The sequence below is a fragment of the Theobroma umbraticum genome, unplaced genomic scaffold, assembly GCF_002168275.2.
Source record: "Theobroma umbraticum cultivar Fairchild unplaced genomic scaffold, ASM216827v3 scaffold_12.1, whole genome shotgun sequence".
Classification (NCBI taxonomy): Eukaryota; Viridiplantae; Streptophyta; class Magnoliopsida; order Malvales; family Malvaceae; genus Theobroma; species Theobroma umbraticum.
The window spans coordinates 1,227,190-1,250,403 of NW_018397269.1; the positions used below are offsets into that span (position 1 = coordinate 1,227,190).

At 33.3% G+C, this 23,214-nt stretch overlaps 2 protein-coding genes across 2 annotated transcripts; both read left to right on the forward strand.

Moving 5' to 3' along the window:
- Positions 1-1,802: 1,802 nt before the first annotated feature.
- On the forward strand, positions 1,803-14,985 carry SOS4 (pfkB-like carbohydrate kinase family protein). Its single transcript, XM_021440822.1, has 13 exons — positions 1,803-1,911; positions 2,043-2,148; positions 4,364-4,457; positions 4,608-4,712; positions 5,947-6,030; positions 6,591-6,664; positions 6,950-7,014; positions 8,372-8,435; positions 9,144-9,209; positions 10,645-10,701; positions 13,335-13,379; positions 13,462-13,515; positions 14,543-14,985. Exons 1-13 carry the CDS (start codon positions 1,832-1,834, stop codon positions 14,681-14,683), a joined length of 1,035 nt encoding a protein of 344 aa, XP_021296497.1. The 5' UTR covers positions 1,803-1,831; the 3' UTR covers positions 14,684-14,985.
- Positions 14,986-15,578: 593 nt separating this feature from the next.
- LOC110426065 (AAR2 protein family) lies at positions 15,579-23,087 on the forward strand. Its single transcript, XM_089785166.1, has 13 exons — positions 15,579-15,822; positions 15,942-16,024; positions 16,245-16,302; positions 16,829-16,888; positions 17,798-17,927; positions 18,577-18,804; positions 18,897-18,985; positions 19,062-19,133; positions 21,382-21,414; positions 21,680-21,811; positions 22,059-22,115; positions 22,609-22,704; positions 22,786-23,087. The coding sequence occupies exons 1-13, from the start codon at positions 15,727-15,729 to the stop codon at positions 22,828-22,830; spliced, it is 1,179 nt and encodes a 392-aa protein (XP_089641292.1). The 5' UTR covers positions 15,579-15,726; the 3' UTR covers positions 22,831-23,087.
- Positions 23,088-23,214: the final 127 nt, after the last annotated feature.

Here is a 23,214-nt window from a genome sequence, read left to right on the forward strand (position 1 = left end):
AAAGCATATTAAGCACGAGAATAAAATGTTAAATGTTTAATTTTTTCAAAAATTATGTTTATTTAACATAATTAACTTGTTATGTTAAATTTCACATATTTACGTTAATTTTTTAAAAATACTTGTTCCATTTCTATAATGTTTTACGTTAATTCTTATCGCTTCACGTCAAGACTTTTTAAATATTAATTTTTATTGTAATTCTTTTTATTCTTACTATTATTCATGCATAAATTAAAATTTTTAAGTTGTAAAACACTATAAACTTGAGAATAACAATTTAACAGTTTAATTTCTCTAAAAATTATGTTTATTGGACATCATTGACTTGTTACTTTAAATATCACATATTTACATCAATACTTTTAAAATGCTTATTTCACTTTTATAATGTTTTATGTTAATTTTTACCGCTTTAAGTTAAAACTTTTTAAATGCTAATTTTATAGTAATTTTTTTTATCATCACTATTATTCATGTATAGATTAAAATTTGTAAGCCGTAAAACACTTTAAACTCGAGAATAAAAATTTAAATATTTAATTTCTCAATAAATTATGTTTAGTAAATATAATTGACTTGTTGCATTAAATCTTACACATTTATATCAATATTTTTTAAAATGCTTGTTCAATCTTTCTAATATTCTATATTAATTCTTAATACTTTACGTTAAGGTTTTTTAAATACTAATTTTCATTACAATTTTTTTATATTTATTATTATTCACATATAAATTAAAATTGGTAAGTCGTAAAACACTTAAATATTTAACTTTTTATTCTTGTGTTTAAAGTGTTTTACAATTGACAAATTTTAATGTATGTGTAAATAATAGTAAGGATTAAAAGAATTATAAAGAAAATTATTAGTTGAAAAGTCATGATATAAGTCGTAAGAATTAACATAAAACGTGATAAGATGGAATAAGCATTGTCAAAATATTGATGTGAATGTGTGTGATTTAATATAACAAGTCAATTATGTCAAAATAAATTTATTTTTTGTTAAAATTAAACATTTAATTTTTTATTATTGAGTTAAAAGAATTTAACGATTTATAAATGTTAACTTATAAATGAGTAATAACAAAAATAAATAATTATTATTAAAATATTAATTTATTACACTAAATTTTTGTTATAATATTTATTTAAAATTTTTTCAATATTTATTTTTTTAATTGAGAATATAATTATAAATGATTAATTTTCATAAAATTTCTATTATTCTCCTTGTTAGTTTTTTCACTTTAATTAATATATTTTGGTTAATTACTTCGTTAAAAATTTTGTTATTCTCTTTGTTAGTTTTTTTGCTTTAATTAATATTTTTTGGTTAATTAATTCCTTTTAATTATCATTTCTAATTTTATTTATTTTGGGTTATTTAAGTTTTAATTTAACCTGTTTGTCAGGTTAACAGATTGCAAGTTTTTTCATTGATCAGGGGCTGAAAATGAACCCTTTAAATCTAATGACTTTTATTTGTAGCCTTACATTAAGGTTAACCTCACTATAAAATTTGCCCGATATTTTATATAATTCAGTCAATTTGATTTGTTTTTTAAATTAATTTAATTTTTTTAACTTTCGAAAATTTTAAATCCGACCAAAGACTTGCAGTTCTGGTCAACATTCAACACAGCTATTTAGATTCGGACCCACCTCAAATACCCAAATTACAAATTACCCTCGATGGTCCCAGCAACCACCACGCCAAAAGCAATGGTATTTTCCGTAATTTAACATCAATCGCACGTGACCATAGTTTTCACTATAAATTTCTTCGCCCCAAAACACTCAAACATCTTTTAGTTCAACCTTCTTTTATGCTGCTTTGCTCTTCACTCAGCGGCCGTTCTTCGCAATCGGGCATTTTCCGAGATAAAACTTTTAGTTCTTTTTCCCGGTAAAATTTTAAAGATTTTCCCATAATTTTCCCGTATAATTTAAATTCTTTTTTAAAAATTTGTTTTTGTTTGTTTGTTTCTTTCTTTATTGATTACTATGGTGATGAATTGGTTTTGAAATTTATTGAAGTTCTCGAAGTTTGAGGAACTCGGAAATGGCGTCACCTCCGATCTTATCCTTGGCTCTTCCTTCGGATACCGGTCGAGTTCTCAGCATTCAGTCTCACACAGTTCAGGTTTTATTTCTCCTTTGTTTTCTCTTTAACGGTTCTTTTTCCTTTCTCTTCTGTTTGGTCGCTGAGAAAGTTGAACGAGGAAGAAAATGATGATGAAGATTAATCTCTACTTAATAAAAACTTATTTTTCTTTTGTCTTTTTTGTAATTAATATTTTTTAATGAACGTAATTCACATTCACATGATGTAATAAAAGTCATGATGTATTAAAAGTCAAACATTGTGAAAAGCGGGGTTTGACTTTCAACAAATTAATAAATATAATTTTGCAAAAAGAAGATTAGAATTTTTTGTTGGGAACTGCTCTTTGCCCCATCAGAGGTGATAATAATTATTGTCCAACTCTGATAAGTAGACTTACTCATGAATTGGGAGATCCCACCTTGAACTTCGGAGGGGATGTAAGTAGTGGGACAAGTAGCATTACATTTTTTTAGTTTTTTTTTGGGCATCTCTGTATGTATTTGTTTAGAGTCGTTGTTTTTGTTCATGTAATCTATATGTTATTTATGTTCTTAGTTGTACTATTTTAGTAATGGATAGAGAGAGACGTTAATGAGGAACTAAGTGAAGAATGAAACTTTGAATGATTGTATAATCTGCTTCTTTGAGGGATAATGTGAAGCAATATATATATTAGGAAATTTATGTGAAATAGTGTAGTTGAAGACAAATAATAAGAATTTAAAGCTTATTCCTGAGCGGTGTAATTTTTCCTTATATTTTCCCCCTAAAACTTATTGATATAATAAAGAAAATCTACATTTTGCTTGTCTTACCTTATTATCTCATTCTAGTAAACAGTGAGTGGAAGAAACCCATCACTCTCTTTGGGCTAATATATGCAATTTGTAACTTACCCGAGTAGTATTTTACTTTCTGTAGTAAGAAATAGAATGGACCATTAATCTTGTGCACTAGATGTGTAAATGTGGAGGCCTACTGTAGATCTACTTAAATGGGCATGGTGGTACTCTGGTATGGGAAAATCCCCAATTTAGTGGGCATTCTTCCCTCAGAAAGATAAAGAAGTCAAAAGGTCAAATTATACAAGATACTAGAAATATGGAATTATTCTGCTTTTAATACATATTTAAAACTAGTGTTGGTTCCAAACATTTGTATTTCTTGCATTTTGTCATGATTATTTGCGTTGTGTGGTTTGTAACTTTGGGGTGGGGGTTGTCTTGTGCCTAATTCCAGCGAAGTGGGAGGTGCTTGTCAAGTAACCTCAGTTATCTGACAAGTGAAATTATGTCATATTATCCATATAGAGAAGTTAATATTGAAGATCTGTACTTTTTCTCCTTCTTGTGATTTTGAATTTAGGCTGTCTTGCTATTTTGGATCGGATATGCGGCCTGTTTGCTGATGTAATTACAATTGGATACTTTTTGTCTATACTCGATACCTTTGTGAAAATGCTAATGAAATACAAAATACTCACCTATGTGGCCTATCCTCATTTAATATTACTTTTGTCTTTTGATATGCAATACCCTTTCTGTTGGAACTTATATAATTGAATAGTTTACTGTGTTGATGATGGTGAAAAACGGTGATTAGAAAAGGTAATCTTGGTGATAAATTAAGAACCCTCTGAGATAGTAATTCTCAAGGCAATTCATATGCTTTAAGCTAAAATTCTACGCATTTTTAGACATATCCTTTTACTATAATTTTCCTGGGATACAAAAAATAAAAGTGATTTAATATAGAGTTTTAAAGCAGCATGTTGATCTTTATTGTGTTTTCAATATTCTTTTTTCTTTTCATCTATGCATTGTGTTGACTTCTGTGTATTAAGAATATTGCATTTGTTTCTTAGATTTGTAATATAAATAACAGATGGTCTAGCTTTGATCACTGTCTTTATGTCTTGTTAGTGTACTTCTTATTAGCTACAGAATCACCGTTTCATGTTATCACAAACTGGGAACTGATTTTGTGAATATGTTCCTTCCGTGTTTTGGTTATTACGTCACTGAATTGTTCTTATCTGTTTTTTGAAAAACATTTGGCATAAATTCTTATTTTTCTCCTACAAGCAGTTAAAGGAACATTTGGAGTATACGACTGAACTATTTATATGTAGTGTGGTTGATGTTACTTTCGTTTAATTTCTTTATCTGGCAAGAATGTTTCTTATATATAGAAATTTTCTGATATATTCTATTCCAATTGTAACTTAATTTTCCTTTTTTTTTATCCTCAGGGATACGTTGGTAATAAGTCAGCAGTCTTTCCTCTCCAACTACTTGGCTATGATGTGGACCCAATCAATTCAGTGCAGTTTTCAAATCACACAGGCAAGCTGCTTATACTACTACTCAAAAGTCTCAGAAATCTAAGGCCTGATATACGGTGCGATGCCAGCTGTCAATCTGTATAAGTTCAGGCTTGGTGTTCTGACCAAAATACATTACATAGCATATTTAATCTATCTGAGAACTGTGCAGGATACCCAACATTTAAGGGTCACGTTTTGAATGGACAACAATTGTGGGATTTAATAGGAGGCCTTGAAGCGAATGATTTATTATACTATACTCATTTATTAACAGGTATCTTAATTCTGGTAGCTGCTTTGATGATGGAAGCTGTTTCATGCTATAATTCTCTATAGATTGTTATATAATATTTTCTTCATTTATGAAAAAGAAAAAAAAGAAAAGAAAGATCGTTATACAATATTTAAATGGAAAGGAACATATAACATTATTTGAAAAGAAGAGAAATTCTCTGCTATGTCTGGGGTGGCTCTCTGGAATTTTCCACCCACTATACAGAGAGGAAACAGAGTAACACATCCTACGGTTGGATATTTTAACAACTTGTGTCCCAAAAAGTGTTAACATTGGATGCTTTTGTACTGGATTTCAGTTATTTTATTTATTCTTATTTGTAATGTAGGTTGTAATGGTTTCTTAGCAATGAATGCGTGAATGGTACAAAAATCATGTCATTTTGGTCAAGATCTGCGCTAAACTAATCTCTTAATTTGTTAATTAGTTTGGGTTCCATTTAGTTGCTGATATGAAGAAAAAGGAAATGGTGAAAGGTAAAATCATAATTGTTTAAAAATAAACAAATAGCTAAAGTGCAACATCAATTCAATGCTCCTTCTGTTTCATTTTCTTTGTCCATATTCATTTTTCTGTATATCCTAAAACTATGTCCTCTTTTCATTTTGTAACATCCAATACTCATACTTTTTCTATATTCTTTTTTTTTTCAAATTTTTTGAACTTTTTGGCATTAAAAAGCATAGAATATCAATTTTATGAATTTCTTTTTTAAAATTTTAATATAAAATACACTAAAGTCTATGCTTTTTCACTTCATGAAAGTCAAAGAGTGACAAAGAAAATGGGACGGAGGGAGTATTGTGTTTTGATTGATTAACTCATTTGAATGAGTGGGTAATTCTTCACTGCTTTGAGATGTTAGGCTTTCATATACTAGGTAGTTGCATTGGTATATTTGGCACCATTAATTAGACATGTAAATGATATTCTTTATTTATGCCATTAGAATAGCTGTGCAATATCATTTGTTTCTGTTCATTTTCTATTTCTCTGTTTCAGCAATCATCAAGTGGATTTACTTTTGTTGCTGAAAATGAATTTGTCTTTTTCCTATTTGAAGAATTGAAGTATTTATACTGATGTTTAATCATTAGGATCGAACTGTTACTCTTGAGATTAATAGATGAGCTGTAATCACATTTGCTTTCTGACTGTCCATGATTATCTGTTTTAATATCTATTGCTTCAATTTTTTTCTGGTGATTTACAGGTTATATTGGTTCTGTTTCTTTTTTGAACAAAGTATTGGAGGTTGTACATAAGCTTCGCTCTGTAAATCCAAATCTTACTTATGGTAAGTAGACTACTCAAATCTCATGAAGCTATTGGACCTTATATTAAGCATTGCTTGATTGTGTTTGGTCCCTTTTGTAATTAATTTAACCTTTGATAACACAAATTGATTTGTTTGAACTCCTTATTTATTGATATAAGTGATTAACATTTTGCATTCTTTTTCTGTTGCTTGCATAAGTGAAATTACCAATTTGAGACAAAAATTTAGGTTTAAGAAAGAACAAATACTGAAAAGGCATTAAAATGAAAAATTTTTGACTGATGGAAGTAGAGATTGCAATGCAGCCCTAGCTTTACTTTTAACCGGAAGCTTGGAAACTTTCCACTTCCTTTCTTTTGTTAACAATGTGATACTCAATAAAAATGTTTTTATACTTGGAACCTTTTGTGGTCTTTAGTTATGTGTGATGTGCTCTGTATCTTTGTTAGTGTCTACCTCTGGCGTAATAATGAAAGTTATACACTGCCCAACCCCATCCTCCCTCCTTCCCTTCTGTCTTTCCCAAACGTAAAGCAAGACAGTGGCCTTTTTTGTTAATGTCTGGATCTCTTGTCTAGTTTGTGATCCAGTGATGGGTGATGAAGGAAAACTCTATGTCCCTGAAGATCTGGTATCAGTATATCGTGAAAAGGTGAGCAATCCAATTATTATCTGCAAACTTCCAAGTGTTCCATTTCTATATCCTTTGTCCACATCTTCAATTTTTGTAATGTGGTTGTTTCATGCACAGTAAACCCATTGGTAACTGCACTTTCGAAGTGTGAGTTGATAAGAATTTTTAAATTGTGAGCTTAAATAGCAATCATTTGTGTATTCATCTTGGAGCAAATCTGCTTTAATTATCTTGGTGCAAAACCAGCTGTTTAAATTATAGTGCTAAGTTGTTGTACATGTTAGTAACAGTCCTTGTGGTTAGGTTGTCCCAGTGGCTTCCATGTTGACTCCTAACCAGTTTGAAGCAGAGTTGTTGACTAAATTAAGGTACTCTCTGACACTATATAATAAAAATTGTGGAAGATTATTTCTTCATTGTAAACTTCGATTTGCTGTACACCACAATGTTGTTTCCCTTTTGTTGTTTATGTTTTGTTGGAAATCTTATGGGACTTTAGTAACAGCATGTAAAAGGCAGAGGGGTTCATATCTTATAGACATTTGATCTACAAAAGGATTTTCAAAATTTCAATTCTCAATATTTTTGAGTTCCTGGTCTGCATCATTTTTTTTTTAAAACCCGTTTTTTTCTTTTAAAAATACCTGTTTTTTTTTTAAAAAAAAAACATTTTTTTTTGTCTGTGTGTTTATGCTAAATGCAAAACCTTGGTTATGATTTCTAGGAGAATTGCTTGGTTTTTCTTCTCTTCACACTGTGCAATGGACAAATAGATACCACTTAGGAAGTCATATGATTGTTTCTGCCCAGAATTAGAGGTTTGAGTCACTGATTATGGTTCATTGGGATATGCACTGAGGTGTCTCTAGAGTTTTTGATAGGCTAAATTATGAATTGAGCTTTCGAAAGGAGAATTCATGTTTAACCAAGACATGTAGTCAAGCTTTCTGACAAGTTGCTTTTCTTTTGCCAAAACAAAGGAAGAAGAGAGAACTGGACCTTCAAATTTCAGGCTTGGACGTATTAATAGAAGTAAATGAAATTCAAAAGCAAGCAGTTGTTCTATTTCATGTATGCTTGATGGTAACCTTTCAGTAATAAGTTGTGCCATTAATAGAAGTATGCTTCTTTTGCCAGTTTGCTAATTGTCCAAGCAAAGCCGCTTTGTTCAGTGTAAGTCAATGCATATAACTCTAATCAATAGGCTGATACTGGGGAAAAAGGAACATAATTAGATTCATAGAGGCATGCTGCTATGTCCCCTTTAGACAAAATTGGATTTTATTCACCCTATATTTGGGGGAATATGCTATATAACGCACAAACTGACCTGCTAGGAGGTTGACATTTTGGCTCTTGGCTCAAAGAGGGGCTTATTTCTTCTAGCAAGACCATCCAACTTGACTTGGTTCTAAGAAGAGGTTTGGTGGTTTATTTTGTTTTCCACTTGATTTCCTTTACTTGTCTGCCTTTGAAAGATTGGGACAAACAGATTCTCTTGCTATCTCTGTCTCTCTCTCTTCACCAACTGTTTGTATATGTTATACTAGGATTTGAACCTTGTAACCATTTTTTAACAGCTACATTTTGCTTGGGTTGCTATTTGCATCAGAATGGAATTACTATTTGAGCCTCTGTCTTTCCTTGTATTAATAGCAGTGGGCTTTCTTTTTGCTGCATCTTCTGCCTTCTGTTGCTGTTTCTTAGAATATTTAGTTACTGCAGGATTAGTTCAGAAACAGATGGTCGGGAAGCTTGTAACATTCTTCATGCTGCTGGGCCTTCAAAGGTTCATTATTTTCTGCATCTTGGCTTAGAACTTTGAACATGAAAGCTCATTACCTTTGTCTTATTTCCTTTATTTCTTTTGCCTTGTCAATCTGCATCTAGAGGAAAGCCAAGTTGTTGTTTTCTTTTCCATCTTTATAATCTTACAAAAAGGATATATATTTAAAGACAGGGCAGATTTTTGGTACATTTACCTTCACTTATGCTTTGGAGCATTAACTCCAAGTAATTCTGGCAACCTTGATATAATTACAGACAGATTAAAAAACTAAGAAAAAGTTAGGTTGAGATAGTATGTAAATCTGCTTTAAGGCTCGTATGCTAAAGTCCATTAATTCTGCACTGAACAGAAAGAAATGAATTTTGCCTAGTCCTAAGATGTACATAGAGACACAAAGATACAGACCTAGTTACTCACTTGAAAACATGATATTAGTCCATTAATCTCATATACTTTTGCAAATTACATACAATGAAGATAGAATGGGTTCTGTGGCTCACGTTATGGTTGATGGAAAATTACTTCTATGTGCTTTTATGGCCTCTTTCAATCCATTTTTGTTCTGAGGTTAGACTAGTAGAAAAGAAAAATCATCCTTCAGCTCTTTAGCTCCTCCATTCAAGGACCTTATCTACAACTGCATGTAAATGTGACTTTAACCTTAATTAATGATTTATATTACACTCTGCAAATTTTGATCAATCTCAGGTTGTGATTACTAGCATCAATATAGATGGCAATCTTCTTCTCATTGGTAGTCATCAGAAAGATAAGGTAGAGTCTGCTGAATATGACACTGTGCTCTTGACATTATATTTCAGTTGCAGGTTCATTTAATTTATTTTATTATTAAAATCTGGTGCAGTTGTTGTGATTGTATGTTCTTCCACTAGCTGCTTTTTGTAATAACAGTAATTTGTTCATACTGGCATTTCTGCATAATGCACCAAGAAAGAGGTTTTTCGGCTCTAAGAAGGTCCAAACACATTATTTACATGATATATAGGCTTTTTGTTTGTCTTATCTTTTGTTATAGATAATTTTATGTGGCAAAAGGACTGCATCTTGATTTTCAAGTGTGTCTTCACTGTGCTCTTGACTTTATATTTCAGTTGCAGGTTCATTTAATTTAATCGAGCATTAAAGTCTGGTGCAGTTAGTTGTTGTGATTGTATGTTCTTACACTTGCTGCTTTTTGTAATAACAGTAATTTGTTCATACTGGCATTTCTGCATAATACATCAAGAAAGAGCCTTTTTAGCACTAAGAAGGTCCAAACAGACATTATTCACATGACATTTAGGCTTCTTGTTTGTCTTATCTTTTGTTATAGATAATTTTATGTGGTAAAAGGACTGCATCTTGATTTTCAAGTGTGTCTTCTCTGTTGATTTGGAGATTAAAAGGAGGGACTGAATATTCTTCCTTCTATTGGGCTAGGAGTAAAACTGTAAAAGAAGAAGGGTAATTGTTTCTGATATTTTATTTTGAAATATTTTGGATGCATTCAATGAGTATCAGGGTTAATATTCTGCACTCAGATAGGGCTGGCTTCTAATACTGTCTGTGCTACTTAAGGGTGACCAATGTGGGTTCATTATAATAAAATGTTTAAGGATACCTATATAAAACCCTCAGCTAGCATGGCCTAAGTCAGTATTCGAAATTTCACATCTTTACATCATACCAAGAATAAAAAATAGATACTCCATCCACTTCATAGTGAATATTCGTCCCACTGTATTTGGATGTTTCAGAATAGTGTCCACTTTCCCGAATGCAGATAAAATTTTCCTATATTTACCAAGAGGTAAAAAATTATTTCTTTTCAAATGAAGTGCAATAATTTAGGTGGGCCACCCTCTAGCCCTTATGGAACTTGGAGGGTAAATTGGAGAGTAAGGGAGTACCTGATGTATAAAACTTTGTGCCATTTAGAAAGGGGACATTCAATTTATCAAGGGAGTTTTTAATTAATGTTTCTGAAATGCTATGCGTGAAGTTGGCTGATTGACAGTGACTTGTTGGATAGTCACTATTCTCTTTGATCCTTTTTGAAAGAGGGGGGTGGGGAATTAACTGTTGCACTGAATGAAAGTGGTTTCATCATTTTATTCTCTTTGATCCTTTATGGAACTTATGGTAATGCTGGACTCCAATATGATGCTGATAAGCTTGTCTCTGTTTATTGTGGTATTGAATTTGACAGGAACACCCTCCAGAGCAATTCAAGATTGTGATACCCAAAATTCCTGCATATTTTACGGTATGCTAAATTTTCTCATGAATTCCTTTTGCTGGAAATTTGAAAATGGTTTTGTAGTGCTAATAATTGTTTGCTAATGAAAATCATTTCTTGACATAAACCTTTTCATTCAATGATAATGTCATCCCCTTTTTGGTGCACTATTTCTTTTATGGTTATTGTTTGTGTTGATAGCTGGGGATTGTTAGAAACTTAATGTGCCTATGTTGCAGTGGTTTTGACCTCTAACTTGGCCTTAGAACTGCTTTAGCAAGTTGGCAGGTACCACCCAAGCTAGGTTTCCTTTTGTGGCATTATTCCATATATGTTTTTAAAACTGTTTATCCAGTGATATAGATATATAAGCACTTACTGTTACTTTTAATTTTTACTTTTATACCCATTTTTGTTAAAAGTTACTACCAGAAGACAACAAAAATCAACACCTTATATAAATTGAAGTAAAATTGTTCAATTAAATGTATTATTTAATGCGTTTCTTAAATTTTCTTCAATTTCGGAGCAAATCAAAATATTTGCAGAGAGGAGGTACTATCTTTCTTTTGCATATGGAAACCCACTGGCTTTGGCCTAAACAAATGGTAGTCCTCATCCATCCTATAAACCTTGCCCCCTTACCATGGTTCGAACTTCAGAGCTTTTAGTTGAAAGTCCTGAAATCCAATCTGTAGGCTGCTTGAGGTCAAAGTCTAGCTATTAGCTATATGTATAAGGCAAAATGATTTACTTTTATGCTGTTGTGAGGAAATTGAATGCTGATGAGATTTGAAAGATTCAGGGATGTCTGTCTACTCAGGCTTTTCTTTGGTTTGGGTTGAAATGAAGGGACTTCTGGGTTTGTTGTAATAGATAATGGTGTTTAGGAATAGTAATTGAATTACTATTTTCCTCCATTACTGGTTACAGTTAAAGAACAATAGAGTGGCATGAATTGATGAATTTATTTGCTGTGAGTTGTGAGTGGCAGCAAAGTAGAATAGAGCAGGTTTAAAGGTGCTCTTATGTGCTGTGACAGTAACTTGATCTGCTATAGATGCAGATAATAAAATGAGTGAAAAATATGAGTTCTTATAGATGCAGAAATATAAGAATAGCAAAAAAGAATGGGAGAAGCTATTTAATCATTCAATCACAGATTGTCCCTTGATAATCCTAATCTACATTCTCCACAAGAGGAAATATAAATAGGCAAACACCAAACTTATGTTGTGCATAAAATCAACAGATTTTGGAATGAGACCCAATTTAAAGCCAAAGATCTATGATAATTATAATTCACAGAAGTTGAAGGTACCCCTGACAACGCTATTCAATCAGACTAGTATAATTAGGACCTATTAAAGGACAAGTGGAGCTTGTTCCATTGAGCCAAGATGACTTCGTTGTTGTTGAAGAACCCATGGGTTTGGTCTCTGGCATCTGAAGACGATAACTTTTATTCAATCAAGCTATTGATGCAGTATTGAATAAATGAGTATAGAAAGGTTCATTTAATGCCAAATATATGTTGAATATATTTAGTATTGGCCTCTTGAATATGAAAAGATTGTCCTATATGGAAGGGCAAGTATTTGATCATGCATACTGGTTGAATTGATCTTCAGAAGATCTAACAAAGTTGACCACCCTACAATTTTTGATGATTGTGTATCCTTCCCTTGATGTGTCATGAGTCTGTTAATTATTTATAATAGAAGTGATTAACTGCCTAAATCAAGTTTTTAACAATACAATTTTTACCAGAGTAAAAAACCAGACTGTTATCAATCACATACTTAATTCTTGTTGGCCAAGCAGGCAACTCTAATATCACCTTAACATAGTTTGAGCTAGTAGCATGCTTAATGGGAGGGAACAATGTTAGGAGAGGAGAACATGATTATATTCGTTCCTCTATTACTACAGATGTGAGTCTCGGCTTTTGTAGCTGGAAGGTATAACCTGGGAAGAGCCATGTACTGTTGGGTCATATCATAATAGATTTTGGACCTATTAGCATGAATATAGATCTCTGCTTATCATATGTTCCCTTGATAGATTATATTATTGCTGGAGCTTCTGAAAAATTTGATAATTCAATCACTAGACGTCAATATCTTAGACACTGTAAGTGCTGAAGTCCTTGTGGAAAATCTTTGGAACCTCTGATATTGAAAATAACAAACAAAGGCTTCCCTCACCCCTAATTAGTTATGGAATTAATCCTGCAAGAAAATTTAGTTGTACACTTTAAAGAATTACTTCGAAGGAAACCAATAGCTTTTCAGTTGTCTTTCCCCTTTGTTGCACGTTTCTTGCAGATGATGGACCTCTGATATTGAAAATAACAAACTAAGGCTTCCCTGACCCCTAATTAGTTATGGAATTAATCCTGCAAGAAAATTGAGTCATACACTTTAAAGAAATAGTTAGAAGGAAACCAATAGCTTTTCAGTTGTGTTTCCCCTTTCTTGCACGTTTCTTGCAGATGATGATGTTTCATGCATTTTGTTTGCTCATGGTCGGGTTTTAGCTTTATTTGCAACTATAATAGGGCATTGTTGTTGCGTTCCCTTTTATTGTGCTTCATTCTTGGCATACTAACCATGCAGTTTAGGAAATGATTATGCTGATGAGCATCCATATTTCTGTAGGGAACAGGAGATCTAATGACTGCACTTCTACTTGGGTGGAGTAATGTAATTCTTCTTGCTTTTATTCTAGCCTCAAGCCATTATGTAAAATTTCATTTCTTACATTTATGCTCCTTGTTCTACTCAGAAATATCCCGACAACCTTGACAAGGCAGCAGAGCTAGCAGTATCAAGTTTGCAGGTATTTGTTCTTTTGATCTTTAGGTTCTATCTTGTACCTTTAGTTAACATTCTGTATTTCCAGAGAGATAAAAAGCCCTTCTATGTGCATCTTTAAATTGCAGTGATTGAACAAGTTTACATACACTTTTGGAGGCATTTCAAGTTATGAATTATTGTAGGAAATCTTATTATTATATTCTGATACTAATGTGTTAATAATACTTTGTGACAAAGAACACAACCTGCCTCATTGTTAAGGAGAAAAATGCCCATGCCCTGAGTTGATTCTAAAGAGAGGGCTGATAATTATCCTTTTAATCTTGGAATCTAGAAAGGATTTCTAGCATTGTGTTCCAATGGGGACTCTTTTTTGAATTTGACTTATTTTAAGACCATGAACCAGAACTAGGATGGAGGAAGACTTCGCTTTTGCTTTCAAAATTCTTCATGTAAAGGGATTATAATTTGATGCCATTTGATTGGTGAATTCTAAGCTGTGGTACTTACAGGACATAATATATTGAAATAAGAATGTGAAAAATTTTGGCCTTCAATCAGATTGTGTTGACATTACACAGGGAAAAGTTAAATATTCAAATGTTCAGACTGACATTTACATTATCATGAATTTTTGTTGGTGAATATATGTTCAATATTTTGACTTATAAGCCAACATTGTGGCTATTGACATCATGCTCCAGGAAATATAATACACAACACTCACACACACAGGCCTTGTGAAAGCCTTGTCTGGTAGATTCCCCTTTTTCTTCTTATGGCCATTTAGTGGGGATCTATGGTGTTTATACCCCATCTTGCTGCAGGCACAGGTTGGATATTTGTTTGCATCTTGTCCTCATGCCTGAGCAGGGTCTTAGAACCATAGGCGTTTATATGAGGGCAAAACAACTTTTGATCTTGTGCACTTAATATTTTATATCAAATCCTCATTGGTGTCTATGTAATCTAAAATTTCATGTAGTTTTAATCTGAGTGAATTCTTAATCTTGAAAACATATTTCATTCATGGTTCAACTTCTATGCAGGCACTTTTGCAGAGGACGTTAAGTGACTATAGGAGAGCTGGATTTGATTCTCAATCAAGCAGTTTAGAGATCCGGCTGATTCAGAGCCAGGATGACATCCGCAACCCGAAATTGACGTTCAAAGCTGACAAATACACCTGAATGCCAATGCCTGATATCTATTAAATTAGAACAATTCTCCTGTTCTGCCATAAAGGTCTATTGCTATACAAAATGTACAGCATTGTGCCAGAACAAATAAAGAGAAATGTCAAAAAGAAAATAGATGAAGACTCTTGGAACTCCTCAAGTTCATTAGATTGTATTTCTTTCAATGGCTATAGATACAGATGCTCGAAGAAGCTGAACTCATGAATCTTCATGCGTCAGCTTAAAGAAAAATTTTGGGGACATCCTTTGGATGTGATAGTCATTTTGTTTTTAAATGTCAGAAAACTTGTTCCTATCGTGCATTTACTTGATCTATTTCCAGTTTAATCCTTGCTGTATATCCTGTTATATGTTCAACTATTTGTTCTGCATGGCTCCTCATTTTGACATGTAAACATGTTACGGTGCTGACGGAAGGCAAGCAAAGCACTGGGGAGGTAACGTTTAACATGAATGTTTCTCCAATTCTCTTCTTCTTCTTCTTATTATTATTTATTTACTGCCTAAAGAAATTACAAGCCTACTAAAGTTGGCCTTCAGTTTTGTATATCAAGTTCAAGCTTGGCCTGTCTATATTTTCTAGCTTCTTTCTTATATAATTAATGTATTATTTTATTTCAAATCTCATTAAATTCAATGAAAAGTTAAATAAATTCGGATACTATTTATCTTATTTTTAATTTAAAAATATACTAATTAAGTAAAGAAAAACTCTTGCTAATAATCTCTAAACGGACCGCTTATTTAAATGATATCCATGACATACCAACGAACTCAACGCAAACCCAATCTTGAAAGTCCAGACCCTGACCCGAAAAAGCCCAAACCTGCCCTACCAACTGCCACGTCAGCCTCTAGCCCTCCTTCAACCTTCATTTCAACAGGGTTCTGGATTTTACAGAGGGGCCTTATAAGCTCCAAAAGAAAAAAAAAAAAAAAAAGAAAGTCCAAAACCTTTCCTTCTTCGCTGACTTGCTTCAATCCAAAATAATAGTAATTAAAAAAAAGAAGTCGAAAGAAGAAGAGCGGAAATAATGGAGCCAGAGAAGGCATTGGAGGCAGTGAAGAGCGGAGCAACACTTCTCCTTTTAGACGTTCCTCAATACACTCTTATTGGTATGGACACTCAGGTACGTTACAAATTGCCAAACTCTGTTTGTTTCTCGAGAAACTGTAAGAAAGAATGGAAATAGAAAATCAAATTTTAAGTAATTCGGTTTTAAATTCTATTTTCTTTTCTCGTTTGCAGGCGTTCTACGTGGGGCCCGCTTTTAAAGGAATTAAAATGATTCCTCCGGGCGTTCATTTCGTCTTTTACAGCTCTTCTACAAGGTTAAAAAGTTCATTGAATGATGCTTTGTTATACTCTTGGTTTGAGCTCAAATATAAGAAAACATTAAGTTGATAATTAAAGCTGGTATTTGCAATAGTGTTAGTGAGTAATTTTAGTATCTTGGCTCAATTATCCGGGTTGTGCAGGATTCATGAAATAACAAGTGTTTTTGGGTTCTAGCGTTGTCAATATCATTTCTTTTTATTAATTGATATGCAGAGATGGCAAAGAGTTCTCACCAATTATAGGCTTCTTTATGGATGCTGGCCGCTCTCAGGTTTGAATTTCTTTATTCATTTTTGCTAAAAATTTTCATTGCGTAGTGGCATTATTATAGTATTATATTAAAATGGAAGTTGCCAATCATTAAAACCACTAACGGTTCTAATATTTAGAGAGATTACCAGAAAAGAAGTGCTGGGCATGATAGTGCTTGTATTGCAATACAAAAAGTTGAAAAAAAGAAAAGTTTTTATAATGCCTATATGTTTATTGATGTATGATATGGATTGTATGCTGCTGTGGTATCGTTCGGAATAATTGTCATCATTTATTTATCCTAATGGTGATATTTATGGGTGCTTATATTATCTAAATTACAAGAGTTGAATTTTACGGCATTGTTCTGTATTGGCATTGCTGAGTAAAAAAGTGCATTGGTTAAGAGTTTTAGTTTGGGCATTTGCTTGTTCCTCATGGAATCTGGCAAGCCCATGAACTCCAGTAAACAGAAAAACTTGTTGATTCATCTCAAAGACTGGGAGCAAGACTTGAGTTGAATGAGTATATGCTATTATTGGCAGGTGGTTGTTCGTAGGTGGAATCCACAAGAGGAATGCTTATTTAAAGTATCGGAAGAAGAGGTTTGAATTCTTATTAAGTGTGTTTCTTATATCGTTGTTGATGATGCATGTGCAAATTAATATCATAGTAGACTAATGATTAAAGTACTCTATGATATGGAAATTCAAGCCTTAAAAATATGAGGGAATGTTTGTCATTCTCATATGGCACCTCTTTCACAATCTGCTAGCCTGCTAAATAGTTCAGGATAAATGCATCTTAGAAACAAAACATAATGATTTTTGAACTGTTCTATCAAGTTTGCTCACGTATTCTCTTTGCTCTGCTTTAAGTTCCTCAGGTTCTGCCTGTTCATGTATTCTGACAATTAAGCGAAAACGTTGTTGGTCAATGCACACTTCAAGCACATATGCTCATAATCTGAGACATTCTATTAAGTGGATCTAGGAGTTTTGCTGGAACTTAAATAAACAATCTGATCCTTTTTCTTAATTGCTAGATTCTTGTCCCTAATTTCTTTAGCTTTTTGAATTTGAAAACTGGACTTGAGATTTGGAAAATTGATTTCTGCAATCCTATGTTAGTGCTGTGAGATATTCTAAGGTCAATGCTTGTCTTGAAATTTTGACAAAGCTATGAGTTTTTACTGAGCACCTGGAGGAATATGGTCTTATATGGGGCGCACTGGCACAATATGATCCTGATAGTTTGCCCCATGTAGTGGGAAGATGCTTTGTTTGTTGTTGTTGTGGTGCTGGTGCTGATGCTGATGTTTTAGTTCTTACTAGATTAAATATTTGCTTATGATTTGCTTAAGTATTCGTTTGTTTGAAATACTTCTCTGCAGAGAAATGCTTATGATTTCTGAGGATTTGAATTGAGATGATATTAAGTTAAATATTAAGAGCAACTTGTTGTTTTTCCTTTTATAATGAATATAATTATTTTTTCTTTATTTCTGTTTTTAGGAAGAGAGATACAGTCGAGCAGTTAGAAATTTGGAGTTTGACAAGCATGTTGGTCCTTATGATCTAAGCCATTATGCAGATTGGAAGAGATTGTCTAATTACATCACAAAAAGCACCATTGAACGATTAGGTTTCTCCTATTTGGATACAGCCTTTGGTTTACCACATGTTTGGCACTGATGCTAGGATGTTTCTTCTTCAAGTTCATGCTTTTAACACCTTCTTGGTTAGCTTAAATTTCTGTGATAATTTCAATCATTTTTCTTGGTTTAAACTGGGGCATATACAGTGTGTATATAGATTAACTTTGGAAACATGTGCACTAGTAGACAGCGCATTTAAAACAAAATTTTCAATGGGAAGATTATTCAATATCTAGCAGTGTGCAAAATAGTTCTTAAGAGACCAATTAACTTTATTAACTTTTTTCAATAGAGTGATAGAGACTTGAACCTAGTATGCCAGTTTGTTATTCTTGCACTAAAAAATGGCTCCTCAAAGGAAAATTCTTGTGACTCATGAAATTTCTTGATTGAGTGTCATTGAAATGGGGTGTTTGACTTGTGACTGCCTAAGAGTTCAGTATCTAGCTGATTGGGGTTTTTGACTTGTTGTTGCCTAAGAGTTCAGTATTTATCTGATTCTGGTCTATGTTATGAGTTCCATGTTACATTGTCGATTTTCAGTGATTTAAGGACTTTTGATGGGTTTAGGAATATAATATATGCTTTGATGATAGTGAGCTTAGCATGATCCAACGTGATACATCCAATGCGCAGAACCCATTGGAGGAGAAATTACAGTCACATATGAATCTGGGATGCTGAAAAATACTCCTAAGAATGCCATGGAGAGAGCTTTAGATGAGCATTTGAGGAATAGTAAGTTCTCCACACCTGGTGAGAAATCTCAGAGAAGAGGATGCTACTACACACCAATTCCACATATCGTAAAGCGCAAAGGAATTGAAAGTGGCCAACTTACTTCTTTGAATCTTGACAAGGCAAGTATGGCTAAATATTATGTTAAATATTATGCTTTAAAGGCTTCAAAACATAATAACATGTAGATATAAATGTTTGCTTCTCCATTCAGACAGAACTGTTAGAAACCTTACTGGTGAAGGATTATGGCGGCTCTGAAGACTCACTTCTTGGGGAGCTGCAATTTGCATTTATAGCATTTTTGGTATGAACTGAATAACATGACATTTTCACTTAAGATTTGTTATCGTTTGATTTTTTAACATATAAAAATCATGCAGATGGGGCAATCACTTGAAGCTTTCATTCAATGGAAATCTTTGGTCAGCCTTCTGTTTGGCTGTACTCAGGCTGTAAGTAGCTTTTTATCTTGCAATTTTGCTTCATTTCTGAACTCTTGTATTTAAAAATGTGGTTTTTTACTGTTATATTAATTTTAAATTGACCCTTTATAAATGGTTGATATATACCCTATCGGTGTGGCATTCTATCACTAACCCCCCTCTTGTTTCAAAATGTCCCTTTATCCTGTGACTTCTAACTCTGTTGGGCAGACTGTAATCTATTTCAGACCCTACAGCCGCATCATCTAAAAAATGCCAGGTCACATTTGCAGACAAAAGTGTCTTTCTTGACTCTTGTTTCCTATCATTTACTGTTTCTCCATAGTCTTTGATGGCTTTGTATGCCGGCCATCCTCTTTCCTCCTCTTGCCTTTTTTCTTTCTCATGTTTTTTCCCGAATATTGAGCTCTCCTTCTCTCTATTTCCTCCTCTTCCCCTTCCTTTCTCCTTTTGTTTCAGTATGAGTTGTCATTCTCTCTCTATCTCAGAAAATGTAAGGAATGGGCCTGTTTTAAATTAGTGCTTAGTGGACTCCATTACTGGTATTCCACTTAGTCTCTCATTTCCCTTGCCATTATTCCCTTCTTTCCTTTCAATTTATTTTTTAAAAAATACATTTAAAATGTTTATAATCTTTTGAAATTCGTCATAATTTGTTGGTGAAGATGATTGAGTTAAATTTTTTTTCAGGGGTTTGATTTTTGTGGGTTGATTTCATTGTATGTATTGCAAGGAATGATGGTTGGGTGGTTGATAGGGGCTTCATTTCACTGAGTTAAATTTTAATTTTCTTGGAATTGATTTTTGTAGATTGATATTGGAGGCCTTGTATTTGAAAATCAAAATCTATGTTGTAGCATCAAATGTGTTTGATGTCTTGAAACTCCAGATGCTACTTTTGTTTATTTGTTGTTTGCTTAATTAAATCAAGTTCTCCTTTCAATTAAGGATTCCATTAAAGATTCGATGCCAGTTTGACTCCATTACTAGAGATTGAAAGCTATCCGGAAAGAATCAAAGAAGCAGTACAGAGGGAAAAGAAAACAAAAATTAAAAGGAAAAAGATCTAAACAATGCTTAGGGAAGAAAACGGACATTTTTGTCAAAAAAATATAGACCTGGTATTTATGGATGATGTTGTTGTGGAGTCTAAAAGAGGTAACGATTTGACTAACTGGGAAGGCCAAGGGGGGTAAAGGGGTATTTTCAAATAAGAGAGGGGTTAGTGGCTTTTCAAGATATAGTCAGGGGTGTTTTTGTAATTCACCCATTTATCACCTAAAAGGGGTAGGGGGAAAAAGTGCAAAATGTTGTTAGTTGCTTCTGGTTTGTCTTTTCTCTTTTCTTCCCTATATAACTATGTCATCTTCATCCATCTAACTATTATTATCATTAGTGATTGATAGTGATGGTTTTCTTGGTTCTCGATTAGGCAGAAAGTATTTTGATGCTTCCTAGATGTGCCAGTAGCACTCTTCTCATAAAACTTGTCATACAACTGACTGCAAACCTGAAGAGTTGAATGCATTACAGTGTTAAAGCATAATAGCGAAAAGGGGCTTAAATACATTTGAATATTAAGGCTTTTATCCTTGCTTACTCTGGTGTAATATAAATTTTTATCTCATCAATTCAGCCTCTGCATATGACCTGGCTTTAAAAAAATGCTACTTGTTGCATTGGGATGACTAAAATCTGAGATATTGTAGAATACGAAGAATAAGCCACTTGATGTCTATTGAAGAGTAAGTTACTCATGTAATAACATCTAATATCAAAGGTTAAGTTAACTGATCTTCTATCAACAATGGGGAGATTTACTGAATAAGAAGTAAACTGACTAATCAGGTCTTCTGAGTTTATTATCCTGATTTATTGAACTTTTAACATTCTGAATAGACAGCCAATGCCTGATAAGGAGTGGAGTTAACTCCCTGACATGAAGCTGCAACATAAAGGAAATACTAACTTGAACAAGAAACTATAGTAATATTTGATGCTTGATCTTGAACAATTTTATTTTTAAGGTATCCTAGGTGTGCTCTTGGACATCCAAATAAATCCATGCTAATCACTAATTATGCTTCGTCTCCTGCATAAATGTTTTATTGGCTCCATTTTTCAAAAGGCTTGCAGTTTCCTTCATGTATATCCAACTTTTTGTTGTCATTGTTAAATTACTTAATGTGAGTTAGTAGCCAACACATTTGTTATTTTTTGCTTTGTCCTTCACTTTGCCATTTTATATTTTTTGCAGCCTTTCCGTACAAGGAGTCAGCTGTTTTCAAAGGTAATTTTCTTGAATTGATTGTCTCTTTGTCTGGGGTCCTTCTCTTGCGCAAATTTGTCCTAACAAGTGTAGTTCCGTCCACTATGGTAATACCGTAGTGAAGAAAATTTGCTATTCCATGCAATTTTATGCATACTGATTTGGAGCTATATTTTTCTCTCTTTCAGTTTGTATCAAATGTCTGTCAATAACGTATTTCGGCTTTTTCCTGTATTGATGTTTATATTTTAATGTTAATATCTGACGTGAGAATGGCTTGTGACAGTTCATTAAGGTCATTTACTATCAACTGAAATGTGGACTTCAGAAAGATAGCAGTATTGCGGAGGCAGGGACATCAGCATTATTAGATGATTCATGGTTTTCTTCTGATAGCTTTCTGCACCACCTTTGCAAGGTAGTTTACATGATTTGTAGGTGCATGGTTGTTCTGACTGATTATTAGCATGATTATGTTGCCATGAGATAATTGAAACCTGCATCTGTCTGTCAAATTCTGGCATTGCTTTTAGCGATTGGAGCATGTGACTTTTCTGTTTTATTTTGACCTTGTTTCACTCAAAGATTAAAGCAACCATTGTTCAGCAACATTAGCCTGCTCTAAACGAAACAAACTGATTTGTGGGTGGATGATGGAATGACAGGATTTCTTTTCATTGATGCAAGATGCTTCAGTTGTTGATGGAGATCTTCTGTCATGGGTATGTGTACTAAGCTTGGCTCTTTTCATGTAGTTTTTCATTGGTAAAGGAGAAAAGATTTCCATAGTTATTGATCTGGTGTTGCCAAAACATGTTACAACTAGGAAAGAGTTTCTCACTTCACCCGTGTCTTCCACACACTCTCTCCCTTCTCTTGACAAATTGTCTGGGCTAGGTTTATTATTCATGTTCTATTTCTCTTGCAACTTTAAATAATTATAACTGTTATATTACGATCACCTGAAATTTTCATTTGTGCATGACATGCCTTATCCCACATCTGAAATTTGAAGATCTAAGCTTTAGCTGTTGTGGCATCCATGATAAATTCAAGCTAATTACCAATAAAGACGATCTGTATTACTAAGTAGTGTGTATTGGAGTATGAGTATTGTCAATTCTTGTCCATTCCCCTGCATTTTCTTATTTGAATTTCAGCTGTAGGAAATTATGCGAGGTGGAAATCCTGACTTGAGTGTTTGAGCACTTGCAGGCAAGGAAATTAGAAGAGCTGCTTGAGAACAGGCTAGGATGGGAGTTCCAGCAGAAAAGTGCGGTTGATGGAATCTATTTTGAAGAGGATGATGAGGTCGGTGTATTTAAGTGATTTGCATAAGATCCAAGCCCTCTTTCACTCTCTTTGTCTCTCACCATTCTTTCACTTGTGCAGTATGCTCCTGTGGTTGAGATGTTGGATGAGCCAAGCGAGTCTTAAGAGGGTAGCATCATGATTCTCTTTGTTAAGGTGGTGGATAAACACACTTTTATGGCATCTGAATCACCCTTCAACATCACTTTTAACTTAGTCAAATGTACCCGAAAGTATTTTTAGTTTATTTGTAGGGTTGGCCAGGTGCATATGGCGCTCGTTTCGTATTACTGCCAAATTTAGCTCTTTTTTCAGCATTCTTAATGCAGGATTATATAAAGTTATTAAGTTATATCTTAATAAATATGTGATAAATTTCTACATTCGTTTGTGACATTTAACGCTTTCTAGTCATTGGATAAAGGTTATTACTTACTAGACCAACTCTTACAAATAATTTTAATACCCCAAGCTCTCATTGCACTGGTAACGTTCACTTGGGCATTAAAC